The following is a 21,068-nucleotide window of genomic DNA, read 5'->3' as shown; positions in this document are numbered from 1 at the left end:
TGATCTAACAAAGGTAAAGGGAAAAAATTAACCATGCTTGCTGTTCATATGGCTTGTAATTGGGATGAAGTAAACATCTGTTGAGTAATTTAACATAAAATTGTTTGATAGTGTTAATTTGGAAAGCCAAAACTTTAGCGGGTCCACCAGACCCATGAACACTGGCTGAGTAACAAAAATACAAACACCACACAAGGGTTAATAAATGATAGAGTTACCAAACCCGACATCCTCATTTTGAAGCTTAGCTCCCTTTACCTACTACTCTAGTCTTTTTTTATTTCCAGAAGCGAAACAAGTGCTATGTCATAATGCTAACTAACTTGGTAATCAGTCTTTTCTTCCTTTCATCTGATTGGTCAATGTCATGTCAATCACAAATGTAACAATCCAATCAGAGAACAGATGGGTTTGGCTGTCAGAGGGGCGCTTTTTTTGAACTGCAGGTCTTTGAAGGGAATAAATGCCCTTTTACATGCCAACCCAGCGTTTTCCTTCATTACCACGAAGGAAAACAGTCTGTGGTCGTCTGAGTTTGGTGATTTTTGTGGCACAGGTCTACGTGCTTAATACAGGGACTTCCACAGCCTTTTCAACAGCGCTGCGGATCGCGGGGGGGGGCAGTGCATTGGAAATGACAGTCTTCATAACAAAGCTTTCTTCTTATGAATTAGCATATAGGTTTTTTTGAATATTTGAAGAACTAGCAAAAAAACCCAGAAACTCTTGTACAGGACATAAAGTCAGAGATAGAAACGACAAGGAGCAGGTGCATCTAGTACAGGTAGAGCTGCTGCAAAAACCCACAGAGCCCAGCAGCCAGCGCAACAAATTCTGGATCCTTTGTGTTACGTTCCCCCCGAAGGGGTCTAGGCATGCGAGTGAGGGGACCAGTAACAAATGAGTCCAGAACAGAATGAAAGGAGAACAGACAGGTGTTATTAGTAAATAAAATAGTCTTTATTATAAATAAACCTTAACATAAAGAGCCGGCAACGCCGTTTTACCAATAACCCTTGGAAAAAGGAAAACAAAGGTTACAACAACAAAGAACACTCAATCAAACAAAAACTCCACACCACGAGGAGGCACTTCCAGGGGCCCACAAGCTCACCCTGTCACCAGCAGCAGCTAGCTGTACTGCTGCCGAGGCCCACAAGCCCACACTACTCATATAAAGCAGCTATACTGCTTCCACAACTCCACACTTCAGGCAGGATAACCACACACCAAGAACAAAGCAGAGACACCAGAGAAAACCACCCTTCCACATTCAGTCCATCCCCAGCTTATATAACCTCAGAGAGGTGATTGCTGACTGGGCCCAGGTGGTAAATGAGGCCAATGAGCAGCAGCTGTGTCCTGGGGAGAGAGAAGAAGCGAGAGAGAGACAGAAGGGTGGAGCAAGAGAGGAGGAGGCGGAGAAAAACACCACGCCCACACAAGGGCAGTTTCAGAAGGCCCAGCTAGGGCCGTAACACTTTGCTTTTAGTTAGCATTAGCAGCACATCCTGCGTCCGATGTGAAAGGACTTTTATGCTGCGCACTGTGACTCACAGCAATGGTCCCGGGTCAGCCCTGACTTTGTTTTAAACTAATCCTAAAGTAATAATGGTATTTCTAACCACTGATATACCACAACTTTATCCTTTCAACGGCTACTGAAAGTTAGGGGATCTAGCTGCTATCGGATATTTATATAGAGATCCTCCAGCTTCAAACTGTATTACCCTTCAAGGACCTGCAGTTCAAAAAAGTGCCCCTCCGACAGCCAAACCCATCTGTTCTCTGATTGGATTGTTACATTTGTGATTGACATTTATTTATTTATTTATTTATTTTTTGTTTCACACATGGTACAGCAGTAATTCATTTCCCATACACAACCTTCCTTTCAATTAAAGTAACACTGTTTCCATGCAGTGACCAATCAGATGAAAGGAAGAAAAATAGGGTCAAAATTCGTACTTGTAACTTGCAGGGTGTTTTTTTTTGGCTAAGTCCACACACAAATCTTTTTTACGCACACACAAATTCTTTTTACACATACAAATCTTTTTTACACACACACAAATTCTTTTTACACATACAAATCTTTTTTACACACACACAAATTCTTTTTACACATACAAATCTTTTTTACACACACACAAATCTTTTTACACATACAAATCTTTTTTACACACACACAAATTCTTTTTACACATACAAATCTTTTTTACACACACACAAATCTTTTTTCACACATACAAATCTTTTTTACACACACACAAATTCTTTTTGCACATACAAATCCTTTACAAGTACAAAATATTAATGACCACATTTTGAGCCCATATTACCTTCGCCGCACAGTTTCCCGCTGAGTTGACTGTAGCCCCTGGCAGGTTCAGTTGAACTTTGACCTCGGTGAGGTATGACGTCTATATCTCAGATTGACAGGTACAAAACTTGTCGTAGTACAAGCAGTGCGCTGCAGCAAGTTCAACACAAACCCTGGGCTGTTCGCTCAACCAGCACTCGCCACTTCCTGTGTGATCAGCCTTCAGAAGTTGAGTAACTGGGCAGCCCGATTAAGAAATGGAAGAACTATTGTCTGTTCTTGTTGTTTTTGTATTTTTTTTTCTTGTTAAAGCAGAAACAGGAAGACAGACATCCATTAAGCAGATTAAGAAAAGTTCAGCCTTTCCAGGAGGAATTTCAAAGTGGGAAACTTCACAGAGAGTGATGTGAACACGATTGCCTTCCCTTCTCTGTTGGCCAGGCGGATCTTTTTAAATAGGACTCTTCCCCCCAAGATTTGGCCACTGGATAAGAGAAGTCATGGGTCATGTTCATCTTGAAGATATCAGCTACACCATAACAGGATCTATTGGAAAATCCCGTGCTACCTGATGACATTCATATCTTTCGCTGAAAGCATTATTAAAACATACTGTGATGTTATTATTGACCTATGTGACATAATTATCATTTATTTTTAAATATTACTGAGAAAACATGTTGATGAGTCCTAACTATCTTTATATGCTTAATAATCTGGTATTGTATTTATTTTGGTTCATATAGTCTGTATTGTGTTTTTTTCTCTCTCAACAAAATATAATAAAGACTTTGTTTAAAAACAAAGACTGTTTCTCGGGTTCTATTTGCTGTTTTTGCTGGTTTCTGCTTCCACCTGCTGGTCCTTTGCAGCACCACAGTCACACAGACGCCCTCAGATCACATTCAGCAGCTTCTCTGCTTAAACCCTGAACATGATATTCACACTGCTTATCCTCCAGCCATTTAAATAACAATATCTAATATGACTAGAAATCGTCTCCAAACAACTTCAAATACATTGTCCCAGTTTATTTAATCAGAGTATTGGACCCTTCCTTACCATTTTTGTCTTTGATGTTTCATAAAATTGGAACAAATTAGTTTTTTTTAATGAATTTCTTTTTATCTGTTTCCATTTGAAGGAGCTGTAACCCGAGTCTCAGATAATGGGCCTGTATCTGTCTTTCTGTCCGAAAAAAGCTGTTTCACTCCTCCCCCAGGAGGACAACTTTTGTTCTGGTTGGCTACCCCTCACAATCAGAAGGTTTGAACAGCAGGTGGGCGGACTTCTGTCTGACACAATCATAATAGAATACACCCTCTGCATGACATTATATAACAAGAGTTTATGAAAATGAGATCAGAGAGCAGTCTATTGTACAACACAGGACAGAGGAAAAGCACAGCAGATCGTTCTCCATCATGAAAATGAGATGAGGAGATTTCACAGATAAACTTTTATTATGCCTGCACAGTGTCGCAATACAGAAGGTTAACATATCAAACACTTAAACTTTGCTTCACTCATACATATAAAATCACTATAAAATGTCACTCTAATATCTGCTGCTGTTTTTCCAACATTCACAAAGGAAACTCCACTTCACTTCCTTCCTGTGGTAAAAAAAAATCCATCATCACCTGCTTCTCTCAACAGTAAGACCATTTTCTGTCAAAGAAAATCAAAGGAGAGAAAAATGCTGCAGAATAAATAAAAACAGAAGACTTTGTTAACGTCACAGCCCAGCTCATCTTGATCATTCCACATCCCACAGCTGGGCCTACGCCACATGACCGATCTGGCACAAACCCTGACATACAGAGACCTGCTGAGTGCATCTGATTCAACATGGAGGGAAGATAGTCTCTCGCTCACCTGAAACTGAATCCTGAGGAAGGGGAGACTTTGCCTGCTGAGGCTAACTAAACACCATCTTTCACTCAGAGCGTTATTCCAACTATGTGACACTAATATCTTTGAAAGACATTAAACTCATCCATGAGAAAACATGAATGCTTTTAGGGATCTGTAGTTATCAAGCTAACTTCGGGTTTAACTCTGTCTTTTCAGGGTTATGAAGGTGGTATCTCACCATGGTAACTGATGCTACAGACCAAAGCTGCTCCCGGTTATGTTGCAGGTAAGAGATCACCATCTACTGACCAATCAGATTTTTGGACGATAGTCACCACAGCTGGAGTGCAGACAGCCCAAGGGTCTGAAGTGTTCGCGTTTATCGGATGAGCATCAGTAAGAAATAAGGATTCTTAGAGAAAGTTTATAGTTTCCTGTTTTTACAGATGGAGATAAGAAATAAGGGACTCTGAAGCACTTTTTTCCTCACTGAAGATAAAACTGTTTCTTCTGTTTAAGCTAACTTGTCTGAATTGTTTGGTTTGTGGGAGCAAAAGAGCAACTTGCAGCTTGAATTTTTCACTAAATATGAGATTGTGTTTGGGAATTAATGCACATACTGTACACAATATGAGGTGTGATGAAAAAGTTCAGAGAAGTGGACACACACAAAAAAGATGGAAATGTATGCAGTCTCCCCTTCATGGTGACCTTCTCAGACACCTCTGGACCTCTTTGAGTGCTGCATATCTTCAGAAATACTAACAGAAAATCTGTCATCAAGAAAATAAACTAGTCCAGATAATGCAGATCACATTTTAATCCAGTCTTAATGTTTGCATCCTGCAAGTTTGTTTTTAGCTGCTATGAACCAGATGTTTATACCTGTATAGTTATCCACATGTTGGCGAGAAACAAATCTTCTCAAAGAAAGGATGATGTATGGAAACAGGTCAAATTCTGAGCCGTGTGGGCTGCTGTCAGTTTGAACTCTTTAAATTCTCTTTTCTTGAAGTTAAATGGGACGATGTTTAAAAGAGCGACTGACAAAAGAAAAGCCTCGAGGAACAACCTGTGGTTACCGAAGCTGTGCTCTGATGTTCGTATTTAGCAGAAAACAGAAAGTGAAAAGTCTTCAGTGCATCGCAGACGTTGAAGAGGCTGGAGACAGTGAAGAGTTCAGTTTTAAGGGACGGTGACATGAAACGGACTGCCGGGGACGTTCTCGTCTCCCCACTTCACAATGAGGATGTAGCTGCCCTGCTCTTTAACGGTATACGTGACATTGTACATCCTGTTGCCCATGTGTTTGACGTACACTTCCTCGCAGGGTGTCTTCGGCCCGTGGACACCGACCATCAACATGTTTGTGCCTGGAAGGAAAAAAATGGAAATATCGTGAGTGGTGAAGAAAAATCTCAGATTTGACTTTCACGAAAGACAGGAGGGACGAAATGGTCACCTGCTTTACTGCAGTCGACTGTGAAGGTGTTCTTCTGACCAATGAAGGCCTTTGAAAGGCCGGCGCCTCTGGAGATGACTTTACTGGCATCTGAGGAAAATTTAGGCAAAGAGGCAAAGGGGCTGCCCATCGCTACCGACTTGCTGACAGTCTCCACAAGAACAGACGACGTCTCATGCAAACTGTGGCCACCTGACAGACGAGGTCCTGGAAGAAGAAGAGTTAGAGTCAGCTTTCTCCAACAGTATGTGGACATCCCTTCAGGTTTACTGGTCATGGAAAAGGAGTCATATAGTCAGTATCACCAGCTATGTGGAGGAATCAGTGGAAAGTGATGAATCATGCTTTATTTCCAGGAATCACTACGCCTGAAGGCAGCATGCAGACTGTGTATACAACAAGACCGAATCACTTTCATCCTCATTTCCAAGGAAACCCCAGGAAACTTTATACCTGTGAGTATCAGGAAAACTCACGGACTGACCTCAGTAAAAGGTCAATGGTCATTGACCCACCTGATACTTTGGCCTTGAAGGGGCTGCCTACAATGTGCTGGGGTCCTCCATACTTGATGGAGATCAGGTAGCTTCCAGGAGCCATAGGTGTGTAGGAAACCTTATACCCCTCAGGAGACTCCTGGCAATCCATCTTAACCTTTGATGGGCCATCAATTGTCACGGACAGTGCTCCTGAGCCGGCGTTACAAGTATTGACAATAAACTCTGATGCCATGCCTAAATAAAGTGAGAATGCTCATTAAAACCCTCCTTCATCAAATGACTTCAAAGTTAAAGACTTTGTTTTTCGCTTATACCTGTGGTTCCTCCCTCCAGACCTGACCCAAACGCAGACACCATTCCTGGATCTCCGACCTGACCCGGTTCTCCTACTCGGATCTTGAAGGGACTGCCGGGGACATGGCTGCCATTAAAACGAACGTCTATAGAATGAACTCCATTCTCCTTTGGGATGAACCTGATAGCATGCTGATCTGTAGAAACAGGAAATCATTGATTTACAAACAGTTCTATAACCACCGTAAATACAGACTTTGAGAAAGAGGTTTCTTATACGAATGACTCCATAATCCTGTATTTAATATGAAGATTAAATACAAGAAAGATTTAAACTTCCAAACACTCTGTGAAAAATTACAAATTAAAATTAAAATTAAAATTAATAGTTAAGCGGTAAATAACAGTCTTGTATTTATAGCAAATAAGTGATCTGAACCTGAAAAACTAAAAGGTTGTGGGCCCAGACTTGAACCTTGTGGAACTCCATATGTAATTTTGACTTTTGACTGGGTTAGGAAATAGTGGTGGATCCATGTTTGGTTTATATTGTACTCAAAAGTCCTAAAGATCACTTCACTAACAGCTATAATGGGGTCTTACCGCTGTCCAGCTCAGTGATGTAACACTCTTCGGTGGCTCCTGATGGCGTGTGGATCTTGGCATCAATCAGCCCTCTTGCTCCATTGAGCTGCACTGCAAAGGAGGCCTCCTGACCCACCTTCAGACCCATCTCCTGGTAAAGAAAAGGGATTCAGTGCTTTGGACCATGGAGATTAAAAGTGTTCAACAAGCAGTTCTCAGTTATTTTAAACAAACGGAATATGCTTCCTCAGTACTGCAGATACTCATTTAAGTGTTTTTACAAGATTTCTTTGGCGGTCTGATTAATAAAGTTTGTAGTGCCTGTTTTTATATTTATGCCTATGTTTTAAAGATTTGGGTTTAACTATAAATTGTTTAATCAAAACTATTTACAGTTTTTTTTTTAATTTTTAAAATAGAAATTTGTCAGTTTAGTTTTATTTCTGTCTCTTTTTTGTGAGATCCTCCATAGCCTTTTTTCTGTTAATGTTACCAGCATAATTTTTTTTTTATTTCACATGTGACTTTGTTTTTTTTCCTACTTGTACACATGTTTGTTATATCTCAAGAGTAAATGTGTTGCATACAAAGAAAGAGGACAGCGATTAAATATACAGAGATAAATATACACACCTACTGTATGAACACAGAAATACAATCCTCAACACAGCACAGTTATTGAGACTCTAAAAATAAATCTATTCACAGTAAATATAATTGTCAGAGGGTTTCATTTCTGTGAGCTCAGCTGGTAGATTTAGATCTTTCCTCACCTGCAGGCTGGTGATGGTGAGGCGGCGAGCGTCATCTGACAGTGAGGCGATGGGGACGGTAAAGGGGGAGTCTGGGATATGTTCATCATTGAATTTAATGGAGACCTCATAATCACCTGAACAAAAGAAATATATTATTGTTGAACAGAAATCCTCATCAGGGATCCGTTCTAGGAGCGTCATTTTTTTTCAGTATACATGTTCTCACTATCCCACTGTTACATCATTAGCACTGTCACCTCACGTCAAGAGGTGTGATTAAGCAGTTAAGAATATGGAGGGATATGCACTTTCTCCTTTAACACTTTAACAATCACAACAATTTGCAGATCCAATGATAAAAAAAACAAACAAACAATATAACATTATAACAAGGAACTTTAAAAACATTTTAAGTTCTAATTTTATTTCTGTGAATCTGCAAGTTTGTTTTTTCAAAAGTTGCCCATTTACCATGAGTTCTAACTTTAATCTCTGTTTTTTTTTAAATATCATTCCAGAGGCAGAGCACGCTTACACTTTTACAATTACAATAATTATACTGTGACATGGATGGATTTGAACTAAACGTGTCCTGGGAAAATATCTGGAATGATAAAATTCAAGTGGTGATTCCAGGCTTGTGCCTTTTGTCGCTATGTAGGTAGAAACCTCGTGGAATATAAGTTTAGCCTTTGTATGCAGATAAAACCCTTTACCATCAGATATAGAATCCGAATGATGTTTATTGTCAAATTTTCACACAAATAAGGAATTTGTCTTGCTGTTATGGTGAAAAGAGTGATACAATTAATCAGAGGAATAAAAACAAAACAAAAAACAAATAAATAAACAGCACAATAATCTGTCAGAGAGTATTAAAAGTATTAAAATTAAAATGATAACATCACACAGAAATATGTTCTTCTTTCATTGGCTGAAATAAATCTCAGAGGCTTAAGCCAAATATCTCTTGAGACTTACCAGGTTCCTGCACTACGTAAGTAACTCCACAGGATCCGTCTTTCCTGTCTTCAAATGTTATCTCAGCCTTGCTGGGTCCTTCTACAGCAATAGAGAGACCTCCAGCACCAGCCTCTCTGGTCCAGATACTGAACTCCGCTGCAAAACAACACAAACTGTGAGAGCTGCAGTTCCTATGGTGGCCACTAGAGGGCCTTTTTTCTTTTTTAAGAAAATTTTGAAAATTGAACTGAAATAGCAGACATATCGTGAAACAAAATTAGGAGCATGGGTGTTTCAAGAGTTGATTTGACACATCACAGATGGATGTTTTAGTGTTTCCTGTTACCAAACCTTGCTAATATGTAGGAGCATGTCAGCATGCTTCTTCATCCAAAGATTCAAATGAAATCAAAGTTCTTACAGAAGAAGCAAAAAGAAACTGGTTCATAAGGACAGAAAAAGAGATAAGGAACAAATGTAAATTCTATAGCCCACCTGGGATTCCTGCCACTCCGCGGTCCAGTCCAGTGCCTCCTGCTCTGACCTTGTGGGCCCCTCCCTCTCCCAGGGGCCCCACAGTGAACTGGAAGGGGCTCCCAGGGACGTGCTGGCCCCGGTATTTGACGTTGACAGTGTGAGGTCCCATCTCCTGAGGGATGAAGCGGACGCTGTAGGTGCTCTCCTCTCCTTTAATGATCTCTGCGTCCTCTGTCTTTCCTCCAGGACTCGTCACCTGAGCCGTCATTTCCTGGTTAGCTGCCTCACCTGACAGGATTAGGAGGATGTTACTGAGGATCAGATGATTCATCCAGCAGATGTTTCATAGTCAGTTTTTACATAGCATGCACCAAAAAAATCTCACATCATGCACTGGTTAATATGTCACTGATTTAGATTTTGTAGGTTTTTGGTCTATAGCATGTTTATTTTGTAATTTTTAGTAGCTAAAATTAGGTGTGGAGCTCCTCAGGAATCAATCCCAGGTCCTCTTTTCTTTTTTCAATTGTTAGTTCAGTTTGAACAAATCATCTCATTCAATAGTAACATTTAAGTGAAAATACATTTTTATGAAGAATTTGATAAGAAATAGTGATGATAAATACTTGAACTGCAATCTTTTAATAATTTTACAAGTTTAAAATGTTTCCTTGAGAGTGTGTATTTCTACTAATATGCTTAATGGATGTTTGTCTTTGTCTTTCTGCTTTAAAATAGTCTTAAAGATGAACAGAAATCAGTTCTTCCACGTCTCAGTCAACAAAAACAAGAGCAACCATTAACCTATAAGAAAACCTGCTTTTCCTCAAAAGTCCACTAGAGGCTCCAACAGTACAAATATGGCCCAGAAGCAATGTTCCCTCTAAACTGCGCGTGTGCGCAAATGCGCACTGCTGGGACGGTCTCTGCGCACAGAAAATCTGCGTTGCGCACAGAAAAAAAATCTAACCTGAATTGAAATTAAAATTAATACTTTAACAATTCTGATTTGCAGTGTTGGTCAGTAAGTGACTGGCTGCTCCCATATGGGATTAGAACGATGCCACCTTATCCGATAGTCCAGCCAATAATGCGATTCACATTCACGTATATACGCAGCTAATCAACGTCGTTGACAGGCTATGACAGTGTCCTTATGTGCCGACACCGGTGTTTTAGCGAGCAAAGCGGCGTGGCTGATGTGGAGTGAAGCCACGTTAATGACGTGTACAACCATTGGTGATGTGAGCAGGACAGACGGAACAATTGACGGAAAAAGTGTGGACTTTATACCAGTTTTTAAATTGTGTTGATAGGCCACGTAAAACCAGAGTTGTGATACAAAATATATGCAATGTTTGGTTTTCTTCCTAAATACTATCGTTGTTTATAAAACGGTAAAAATGGCATTTTATAAGGAAAACGCTCAAAAGCACTCTCCCCCTGTGAGGAAAAACAAAACCAAAAAACCCCCCACCCTTTCCTATTGGTGGAAAAATGTACCATGTCGACCAATCAAAAAATGATATGGCAACATGGCATTTAGTTGTTTAGGAAGGGGGGAAGTTTTAGGAGTGACGGCGGTGTTTTGAGATGTGAGAGATTTGCTACGTTTAGCGCAAATCTTGTGTAGTTAGTGTGTAGTGTAGTCAATAGTTTTGTTGTGTGTGTCAGAACAATGAGGCGACTGTTGAATGTTACAGGTGTTACAGGAGTGATACATCTCCTGTTGTCAGGCCTGCAGGTATCAGGCTGTTGTTCTCCTTTATCTCATGGTGGACAGAAATTATTTTTTGGAGTGGCACAAATAATTTGTGTGGCATCAAATTTGATGCAGAACACCTGATTGTTGTGTAAATAGTTTGAAATGTTTATTTAAAAAAAACGCCTTGGCTGCATTTTTAGGTAAACAGCTGCAAAAAACTTTGTTTGCATAACTCGGTTACTTTTTTTGAAGAAATAACTATATAATTAATTGCCCAACATTGGTCATTATATACTGTATTTTGCAGACAGAGAGTTACAGGACTCTCTCCCAGACCACAGACTCATACTCATAATACAAGTCAGAGCTTTATAAAAAAAAGAAAGAAAGTTGTGTTTTCAAAATTGGAGTTCAAGTTATTTTTACTTCCAATAGTGTTAACATCCTACACAGGTCATGAACAAGATTTTTTTTACATTTTCATTGTAAGTGGGCTAAAGCAGTTAATTAAAAGTAGTCTAACATAAATGTAAATGCTGTAATTTGATTATTTTAATAAACCATGTAACTTGGATGGATTCGATGCTGGCGTGACCACAGTGCACACGTCTGCTGTTGCTCACAGTGGTCCAAGGGACGGCTCAGGGAGTTTGTGTGTTCACTCAGACACATGAAAAATTAGAGGGAACATTGCACAGAAGTCTCTGAACTGGACTTCTGGGCTGTATTTGTACTGTTGGAGCCTTTTTACGTTATTTTATCTGACCAATGATATGACTGCTGAACCTGTAAGCAGCTCCTTCCTGCAACTATAAACCCAACACATTTCTTTATTGGTGTATCTGAGATTAGGCACAGTGCCCACATCAGGCCAGACTGTGAATAACAATACTACCTTAATCCAGACATTTTGACAGCAGAGTGCAGACAAAGGGAAGTGAGAGAGCTGGAAGAATCAGAGCAGGTTAGAGGGTTAGCATGGGAGGCCATTACAGCACAACACTCTGTTAAATCAGCCACTCTCACTTACTGGAAACACACACACACACACACCGTTCTGCAGCGGCGGTCGGCTGCCGGTCGGCATCCCGCCGAAGCCACTAAGACTCTCTCGCCCTAGAAAATCTCCAAATACGTCTCTAAAGGGATCTCCTCCGACCTGCGTGCTCTCCTCCACCCGCACCTCCCTCTTGGTCTCTCCAGCTCGGGTTTTGCTGATCTCCGTCCGCTCGGTCCGGGTGTAGGTGTGGCTGCTGCGGGTGAACGTCCGGGTCAAACGCTCCTGAGCCGAAACCATCTGAAACCAGTTTCCTGCGACCCAGAGGAGAAGCAGGAAGGAGGAGGAGGAGAAAATAGTGGACAAAGACGAGGAGGTGAAGAGAAGGAAGCAGGGAGGACAGGAGCCGACAGGAGGAGGATGAGGAGGAGGCAGATATCACAGCTCACCTGGTATTTTGAGGTTGAGGTCACACGTGCTGCCCACGGTGGCAATGGAGGGTGCCTGACGTTTCCGGGTGATGCTCTCTTTCATCCGACCTTCACCAAACACCTTCACCGTGAACGGACTTCCTGTTCACACAAACATCACAACACACAACTGAAAGCCGAAACTCTGAGACCCTCATGCTTTGTCCAGAGCATCAGATCAACACCTAGATCATCGGATCTGAACTGATGACCTATCTAATTCTTTATGGTAGTTACAGAAAATGTTTTGTACTTGTGATTCAACCAAGAACTACTTCAGGCATCTGCATTCATCTTTTATACCATCTGCAGTGGTACGTTCTCTTTCTACAAACTAATTTGCCTCAACTCAAACTTGGAATAATTTTTCGTACCTGGCACATGCTGGTCGGCGAACTTGATGTTGATGATGTAGTTTCCTGGTTCTGTGGGACAGTAGGTGACTTTACACGTCCCGTCCTCCACGTCCTCACAGTTGATGTCCACCTTACTGGGACCCTCGATGGACAGACCCAGACCTCCATAACCTGCCACAAACACAGACATCGAGGGTTAGAATCTGAACTCCTGAGCTTCAGCGCTCTGATTGTGTGGATGAAGGTTGAATCCTCGCCTGCATTCCTTGTGTCCACAATGAACTCGGCCACCTCGAACACGTGTCCCTCCACCAGCCCCTGACCGTAAACCTTCACCTTGCTGGCATCTCCGATCTCCGACTGACCCACCATGATCTTAAACGGACTATTGGTCACATGCTTCCCGTTCTTCTTCACACTGACCACGTGTTCACCAACTTCCTTTGGTGTGAAGGATATTCCTGCAGGAAAGAGACATGTCATCAGAAACGTGGAGTCTCTTGTACAGCTGTGCGAATTTTTTTTACTGTAGAAAAATCACACGCCCGTGTAGGAATGGGAATTGAGATCCGAGTAGTTCAGTTCCTTTGAATCGTCTGCCTACCTATCTATCCCGCTTATCGGTTTTTGCACGCTACAATCTGCTGATTTCAGTTTGTGTGTCAGAGGAGGAAAATAGTTGGGCAGTTTCCAGTGTGGATGTGGACTTTTATTTTTATTGCACAAAAGGACGAGAACGCAATGGTAAAGTGCAAACTGCATCCAGGATAGACACAACTGCATTATATGCTGATAACACAAATTCACCTCTTTGCTAACATCTGCACAGACAGCATGCCAACACTAAGCTAGTATTCAACCCAGAAAGATGTAAAAACTGAGTGTTTGCTGACTGTGGCGATATTCTGATCCCCACACCTGTGTCACCTCCAAAAACATGAACCAAAGTCTCAGAGCTGGCCTGCTTCAGACCTTCAGGACCTGAAGGTTTTCCCTTTCAAGTCCTAATAAAGACATTATTATTATTTAGGGACAATAAGGTAATTTTATCACCGATCAATTAGTGATGGACAGCTAGCTTTGTTGACTGGGTAATAATTTGAAGAATGTAATATTTAGAAAACCAAATATTTGATGAAATCTGGATAATAATAAAGATTCTGTGTTGTTTGGTTTTGGTCCACTTTTTGCCAAAGGGTGACTGAGAAGCAGTGAAGAATAGAAACGGACCGATATGTCTGTTGGGCAGCCTCTTCAGCAGGCAGGGCTCCTCGTTTCCTGACGGAGATCTGATCGTCGCGGTCAGGCTGCTCAGGTCCGTCTCCATAATCTTTAAGGAAACATCTGTTGCTGTGCCAACGTTAAGCTGGGATGTTCTCATAGAGTCGTCACCTGGAGATCAAATGTGAGAAGACAAAGTAATAGTGAAAACCAGCTTAGTTCAATCAGCCAAACTTTACTCATACTGCAGCTTTTCATGCAGGTTAGAGCACCCACAGACAAGCCAGCACCGACACAAATGAAACAACGTGCAATGACATAAATAAACTAAAACAACAAACTAAACTGGCATCAATTTGAAAACAGAAATAAAGCTAATGATTGGGCATGTGATGGACGTACCGTGGGTAACAGGTGCTGCTTACTGAACAACTATCGTGACTAATTTTAAAAAATTACACTGAAAGCATGATGAGAAGGAGCTCGGGAAATTTAAAAGGTGAGGGGGTGTCTTGGCAGGGGAATGTGCTCTCCAAATGCAGACTAAATCAACATTTACAGCTCAGTGCCAGCCCACATGAGGCCAGAGTTTGGACCACCTAAGCAGAAAATCTTTGAATCTTTTGAATCTTTTGATTATGATGGTGATGATAAGCTTTTATGTCTGACATATAAAACAAAAACCATATACATACATACACATATGTACACAAAAAAATACAATAAATAAAGAAAATCTCAGTGAGATGAAATAAACCACTTAATCATCAAGTCCAAAATGGAGCAGGAAAAAGTATGTACACGCTGATTAATCCCTACCCCATATGCTCAGCACTCTACTGATTCATGATATTCATCATTACCCCCACTCTGCCTCAGCACTTGTATACACGTACCACAGAAAAAAGAAAAAAGACAGGAATAATCTATGTGTAAATATAGATATAATGATAGATATAATTCATATATAGATACTTTTTCTGTTCCTTGATGGCCAAGACTTGGAGGAACAATTAAATAAAAACCTAGACTGTCACTGTCCTGGGTCTGTGACCCAGTGTTTTCTGTATTACTATTGAACTTTGATTTTGTCATTGTTTATCTTTTCTAGTCTTTTGGTTTCTGTGTTCCATGGTTGCTGCCTCACCTTGTTAAGTCCGTGTCTGTTATGTTTCCTGTTTTACTTTGAAAGTCTGCGTCCTATGTCAATGTATTGAGTTTTGCTTCCCCTTGGTCTTGTCATGTCTGATTACTCCCAGCTGTGTTCTCCTTCTGTGTCTCATTCCCTCGTTATCTGTCTGTCTATTTAAGCCTTGTGTTTCCCTCTGTTAGTTGCTGGTTTGTCTGCGTGTCTTCCCCTGTATTTCTCCAGGTGTCTCTCCATGTTTTCAGGTTTCTAGTCACAGGTTTTTATTTCTTGTATTATTATTTCGTAGCTCTTCCCAGTTCAGGTTTTGTTAGTGTAGTTCCCTGCGATACCCTGCTTTGGTTTGTATTTTCCCCTTTCGTTATTAATAAACTTTCTCACAGCTACGCCATTGTCAGTGCTTGCGTTTGGGTCCACATCCTGCATCTCCTGATGATCTGCCTCCCAGATCGTGACACAGACAGGTTAACAATGAGTCAGTGAAGGTCAAGAGGTTAAATAATGTAATTAGGAAATATTATAATGACAAGGAAGGATGATTACAAGAAGTTAGACAACCAAAAGAAGAACACATGCCACGTCATGGTTTGACAAAACAAAGAGAAACTTTCCAGAACATTTTAAAGGTGTTAAAGTGAAACTTTATACAGGAGTAAATGACTGATGAATACTGAAGATAAAAATGTTGGATAATTTATTTTCTGAATTTAGCTGAAGAAAAATCTGATCATTTATATCTGCTTTGATTGGAAAGGGTTTTGTATATTTGGTGTCCCACAGGAAGATAGAGCAGAGTGTTGTCTGCGTACAGAGTTAGAAATCAACTAAAGGCAATCCACATGTGACCAAGTACACAGTTAATATCTATCTTTTTCTGCACGTGCTTCATAATTAATGTGTTTTGAAGGTACTGAAAGGTGTTTATTGTGAAGATATTCAAGCTACGCATGTTAGTTTTCCTAAAAGAAGATTTTCTACATTTTTGGAGGTAGTTCTGAAAAATTACACATTAAATTCAAATTACATCTTTTGTTAAAATCATCTGAAAAATGCACAACCTCATAGCTGCTTTTTGATGAACAATCATTTAAAAAGTGTTGCTTAAAACGGAACTGTCTGGATAAAAGCCCGACTTTCCCGAGGAGAGAGAATTTTTTACCAGTAATCTTGGCGGTGAAGGGGCTGCCAGGGATGTGTTTGTCATCAAACTTGACAATGATGTTGTAGTCTCCAGGTGCGGTGGGCAGGTAGGACACTGTGCACGTCCCGTCCTTGTTGTCTTTACAGCTGATCTCTGCTTTGGATGGACCTTCAACCGCCAGAGACAAACCTCCTGTAGAAAGAGTGGGAACACTTACTGCCTTTCTTATCTTCAGTTTCACATGGTGTCTTCTTCTTCTGATTAAATGCACATTTCATATTTCAGATAAAAGATACAGTCATAAACACAGTCTATGTGCCCGAGAAGAACTGGGCTCACACTTTAAACAGCTCTTATATCTACTAGTGTACATATGAGGGATACCTTCTCCAGCATCTTTTGTAACTATAGTGAAAGTGGCTGGTCGGTTCATGGTGCCGTGGCTCAGGCCGGGACCGTATGCTGTCACATGACCACTGTTAATAGCATCAACATAGAACTGGAGTGGACTTCCTGTAACAGAGAGAGCACACAGAGAACCTGTGTGTTAATGTGATGTTTAATGATTTTCACATTAAAGGTTGAAAGTCAGTCTGTTTGCTGATAACACTGCTGAAGACGAAAGAATGTGAGCCTCAGAAACAGAACACATATTCACTGAGGAGGGATCACCTGGGATGTGGTTGCCATCGTATTTGATGTCCATCTCATGGAGGCCTCGTTCAGTCGGCGAGTACTTCACAGTAACTGTCCCGTCCTTGTTGTCGGTGATGTGAGGTCGGGCCGTTCGGCCAGAAGGCATGTGGACTTCACCTGGAGGATAAAACACACACAAGTTCAGTTATTCTGACTAATTTCATGTTTAGACTGAAACCATTCTAATCACAATAACCAAAAGGTTAAAATTCATTAGATTTTTTAAATTAGATTAAAATACTATGTAAGTTATCAGCCTCTAGTAATGCTTCAAGTGCATCCTTTGATGCAAAGTCACCTGGTTAGAAATGATATGTCAAAGCTAAGAAACAGCATTTACTGGGGTGCCAACTGAACATGAGCAGGCGACCATGTGCGGCATGGCCACACAGAAGAGAGCAGATTGGAGTCTGACCCGCTTTCCTGTCTGTCTACACTGTCTCTGTCCAATAATGGCTAAAATGCCCCAAAAAACAAAACAAAACAAAATTAACATGAACGCAGCTTCTGCATAAACACTACCATTAGAAATAAAGACGCCCTACCTGTGATCTCTCCTTTCTGCACCGTAAAGGGAATGACCAGACTGAAGGGACGGAGCATCGGCTCCAGCCCGTCCACAGGGCTGATGGGATCATCGGTGGCCTGAACCAGAGCAAGAGGGGAGGGGCGTTAGTGGCACCATACTAGGAACTCTGGGATTTCATCCAGAGAGAGGGGAGAGGCAGAGGAAGCACAGCAGGGCTGCAGAGAGGCTGACAGAGACATCTGACTGGTCCAGTTTAGGTAACACTGGTTTAAGAGCAGGGAAAGGAAGGGAGCTTCTAACGATCAGAACTGAACTGGAACAAATGACTGCTGCACAGTCTCTGAGATAATAAGAAAATAATATTATATAGGTTAATATAAGAAATATTAACCTATCTAAGCATTTTGATATAAAGAAGCAAAATGAAATAGAGACAACAGCTCTGAAAGCTATAACGAAACCATAAAGCCGCTCAAAAAATGATAATTAAATACATTTAATGAAAAATAGAATAAAGCAATAAAACAAAATTTAAAAATTAAAATAATGTCATACTAAAAAATAATATGAAAAAATTATAAAAGTATAAAAATAAAATAAATTATAATTTTAAGAAAATACACAATTCTCTGAAAAAATACAAAAAAAATCAAATCTGTCTTGAAACTATTTCTCTAAAATCATCACATTGTCAGAACATCTGGATCAGCTGCTCTCCAGATGTTGAAGAAAAGTTGACACGCTGAATTGTCTCTGATATCAGCCAGTCAGAGGGTAAAAATCAGAGGGTAGTGTTAATAAGAGTAGCCCCCAGCTGCCCTCCCAGCAGGAGATGATGATCATGCAGATTAAACATGCAGCCTCATGCTGAGCCAGAGATCAATCAATAAGTGAATGTGGGTCGGTATCGACTGTGGGACAGGAAACGCTGCAGTGATGGAGGGCAAAGCGAGGAACAGATGACGGTTTTTATGAAGAGGAGACGCAGCGGCAGATAAACAGCAGGTGTGGAGGTAATGCTGATACCCATTGAGGGGAGAAGGCCGCATAGGGAGAGTAGGGCTGCTGTAACTGAAGCTTGTCACATGGTTCCTCTATTATTGGGATGGTATCACTTGCCTGACGAGGAACAAGGTGCAGGCATTACAAACACAAGCAAACCAGAAACAAACACACCGAAAAACGCAACAATTTTCCACAGTTTCAGGAAATAAATCTGAAACATAATTAAAATATGGAACAATACAACAAATAAACAAAAATAAAACAAACAGTCACAGAAAAATTAAGGATAAAATAGACTGCAACTTAAAATTAAATCAAAAAGGAGACATAAAACAAATACATACATAAGATACAAAAAAATACAAAAACAGCCGCAAAAATAAAAAAAACAAAAAAGATGAACAAAATAATAAATAATAATACATTTATTTTCCTTAAACTGGAGATTTCTCCATTGTGTCAATGCTATAAAGAATTCACAGTTTCACAGTTTTATTCAAGGAGTTTGTTTTGTTTGGGGGTCAACTAAATAATTTAAATATTTGTTTTTTCATAGTGACAACTAATATTCATGAAAAAAATCCCAAGATCAGTTGTGAAAGACAAACAGTTATACAGAGTGTTAAATAAATGAGCCATTAGCTAATCGATCTCCAGTGGCTCCAAATCTGATAGATTCAGATGGGTTGAGATAGTTGGAGGCGTAAAACTACTTTGGTATTTACATGAAGAAGACTTGGAAGGACTGACCTTCAAACCAAACAAAACCCAATCCAAAAACCCCAACTTAAACTATCCCCAAACCAACCCCAACAAACACCAAACTGCCCCAAACCAGTTCAAACCATCCCAAATCAAACCTAACTATGTAACCCTAAACAAAAACCAGACCAAAACCAAACCAAACTCATGCCAACAAATTTCAAACAAAACCACTCTGAACCAAAAAAAAAAAATCCTAACCCAACCTAAACTAAACCCCAACTAAACTACCCCAAATCCAACCCCATAAAACCAACTATAACAGGCCAGAACCACTCAAAGCAAAACAAAGCTAACCTAACCACCTGACCCCAACTCAGTCCCAAACTGAAATCAGCCAAGCCCAAATTATGGTGTTTTCAGGGTGGTGACTCACCACGACATGGAAGGGGCTGTTGGGAATGTGTTCCCCTCCAAAGCGGATGGTGATGACGTACTTCCCTGGCTCTGGAGCCGTGTAATAAATATCGAACGTCCCATCTGCGTTCTCCACTACGTCCACATCCAGCTCCGCTCCGTCCGGTGTTGACACCTTACAGGTGACTTTACCTTTCCCTGCAGCCTTTGCATCCACGGTGATGACTGTTTCCTCTCCGATCTGGATGGTTGGTCCAATTCCTGAACCTGACAAGACGTTTGTGGAACCAACAGAGTCAAAGCAGTGATTTCAGAAGTTATTAATGTTAATGAAAGAAAGCATACACTAATACCAGACAGGTTAAATGTTTAGAATGATGCTGAGTTGTTTAGGGGAAGCTCTAAGAGTGATCGTGAGCACTGATTATATGAAAAAGGTTCTGATAACTGTGGTGTACCCAGCCTCAGAGTGAGTGCTGCTCAATGAGCTGTTAGAGTGTGGGTTGTTAATCTCTATTGTGTTTATTATCAATGTGTTTATTGCACAATAGAAACCCTTAAATAAAACAATAAATTAAAGTTTTTGTCATTTATTTCAGTTTGCACTGAGTGTGTTTTATTTTGTTTGGGTGGGTTTAAAGTGCAAAACATACTTATAATAAATCTTGGATTTCCTTCTGTTTTCCAGACAGACTGACTGGACAAATACAGTGACAGTAATTGTGGGTAGTTACACATATGTCAAATATAGATGACAGGAAATATGAGTGCAGAAATGCCACAGATAGTTTTGGTCTCATCTGGAGGCCACAGAGTTTATCCAGTGACCTCCAAGCATTTTTAATTCTCCACCCTACCCACCAAAACATCTTTAAGTAGCTTCAAGCTGCACTGACAGATGTCCAGTTCCCAGCGCGTACTGGGATTTATTTTTGCCATTGCTTAGCGAATGACATTTCCCATCACTCATTCTGAAAGCTCAGAGAAACTCCCAGCCCATCTTCTGGCCTCTGAGAACAGAAATCACTGCATATTTAGCTTCTTATTTTATTATTCCTTCCATATATAACAGCTTCCAGCTAATTTTATATTGTTATTATTAAAAATAATAACTTCTGAGGTGACCTTTACTACTAGGAATGGTATCTTTATACCTTTTAAAGGAAACTACCCCCCCAAAAAATGAGCTGGTTTCCAGTCACAATGCAGAACCAAATTTTGAGAAAACATTAAACTCAATGAATCAGTGTTCATTTTAAATATCCACCATTCAGTATATATGTGTAGTTGCTGGTTGGTTAGATAAGCAGCTGCTTTTTTATGCAAAACTGAAACGCTGTTTATCTGTTGGCGTTCAGTGAGTCTAAGAAAGTTGAGGCCACTCACCGAGTCCGTGTCCTCCGATCGACACTGTAGGAAAACAACTACAATCAGTGATGCTGCTAAGCTTCCAGTGATAAAGTTTA

At 40.5% G+C, this 21,068-nt stretch overlaps 1 protein-coding gene across 5 annotated transcripts in view; it reads right to left on the bottom strand.

Moving 5' to 3' along the window:
* Positions 1-3,781: 3,781 nt before the first annotated feature.
* The window catches only part of LOC134616050 (filamin-C-like), a 55,808-nt gene continuing 38,521 nt past the window's right edge, over positions 3,782-21,068 (bottom strand). For 2 of the 5 annotated variants that reach the window (XM_063460821.1, XM_063460823.1), the window contains 20 exons: positions 20,989-21,012; positions 19,622-19,869; positions 18,505-18,597; positions 17,495-17,594; positions 16,926-17,066; positions 16,638-16,766; positions 16,272-16,445; positions 13,975-14,136; positions 13,002-13,205; positions 12,763-12,915; positions 12,368-12,490; positions 11,975-12,232; positions 9,235-9,504; positions 8,758-8,895; positions 7,795-7,910; positions 7,040-7,172; positions 6,457-6,633; positions 6,158-6,376; positions 5,643-5,849; positions 3,782-5,553 (listed from right to left, as the gene is read on the bottom strand). In XM_063460821.1, the coding sequence (XP_063316891.1) occupies positions 5,366-5,553; positions 5,643-5,849; positions 6,158-6,376; positions 6,457-6,633; positions 7,040-7,172; positions 7,795-7,910; positions 8,758-8,895; positions 9,235-9,504; positions 11,975-12,232; positions 12,368-12,490; positions 12,763-12,915; positions 13,002-13,205; positions 13,975-14,136; positions 16,272-16,445; positions 16,638-16,766; positions 16,926-17,066; positions 17,495-17,594; positions 18,505-18,597; positions 19,622-19,869; positions 20,989-21,012 (3,257 nt within the window). In that variant the 3' untranslated portion in view covers positions 3,782-5,365. The remainder of the gene's footprint in view (positions 5,554-5,642; positions 5,850-6,157; positions 6,377-6,456; positions 6,634-7,039; positions 7,173-7,794; positions 7,911-8,757; positions 8,896-9,234; positions 9,505-11,974; positions 12,233-12,367; positions 12,491-12,762; positions 12,916-13,001; positions 13,206-13,974; positions 14,137-16,271; positions 16,446-16,637; positions 16,767-16,925; positions 17,067-17,494; positions 17,595-18,504; positions 18,598-19,621; positions 19,870-20,988; positions 21,013-21,068) is intronic. The other 3 variants (XM_063460822.1, XM_063460824.1, XM_063460825.1) reach the window with 2 other exon arrangements.

This window comes from Pelmatolapia mariae, linkage group LG17 (assembly GCF_036321145.2).
Source record: "Pelmatolapia mariae isolate MD_Pm_ZW linkage group LG17, Pm_UMD_F_2, whole genome shotgun sequence".
Lineage (NCBI taxonomy): Eukaryota > Metazoa > Chordata > Actinopteri > Cichliformes > Cichlidae > Pelmatolapia > Pelmatolapia mariae.
The sequence above is the reverse complement of the archived record's forward strand: the minus strand, read 5'-3'. Positions and strand labels throughout refer to the sequence as shown.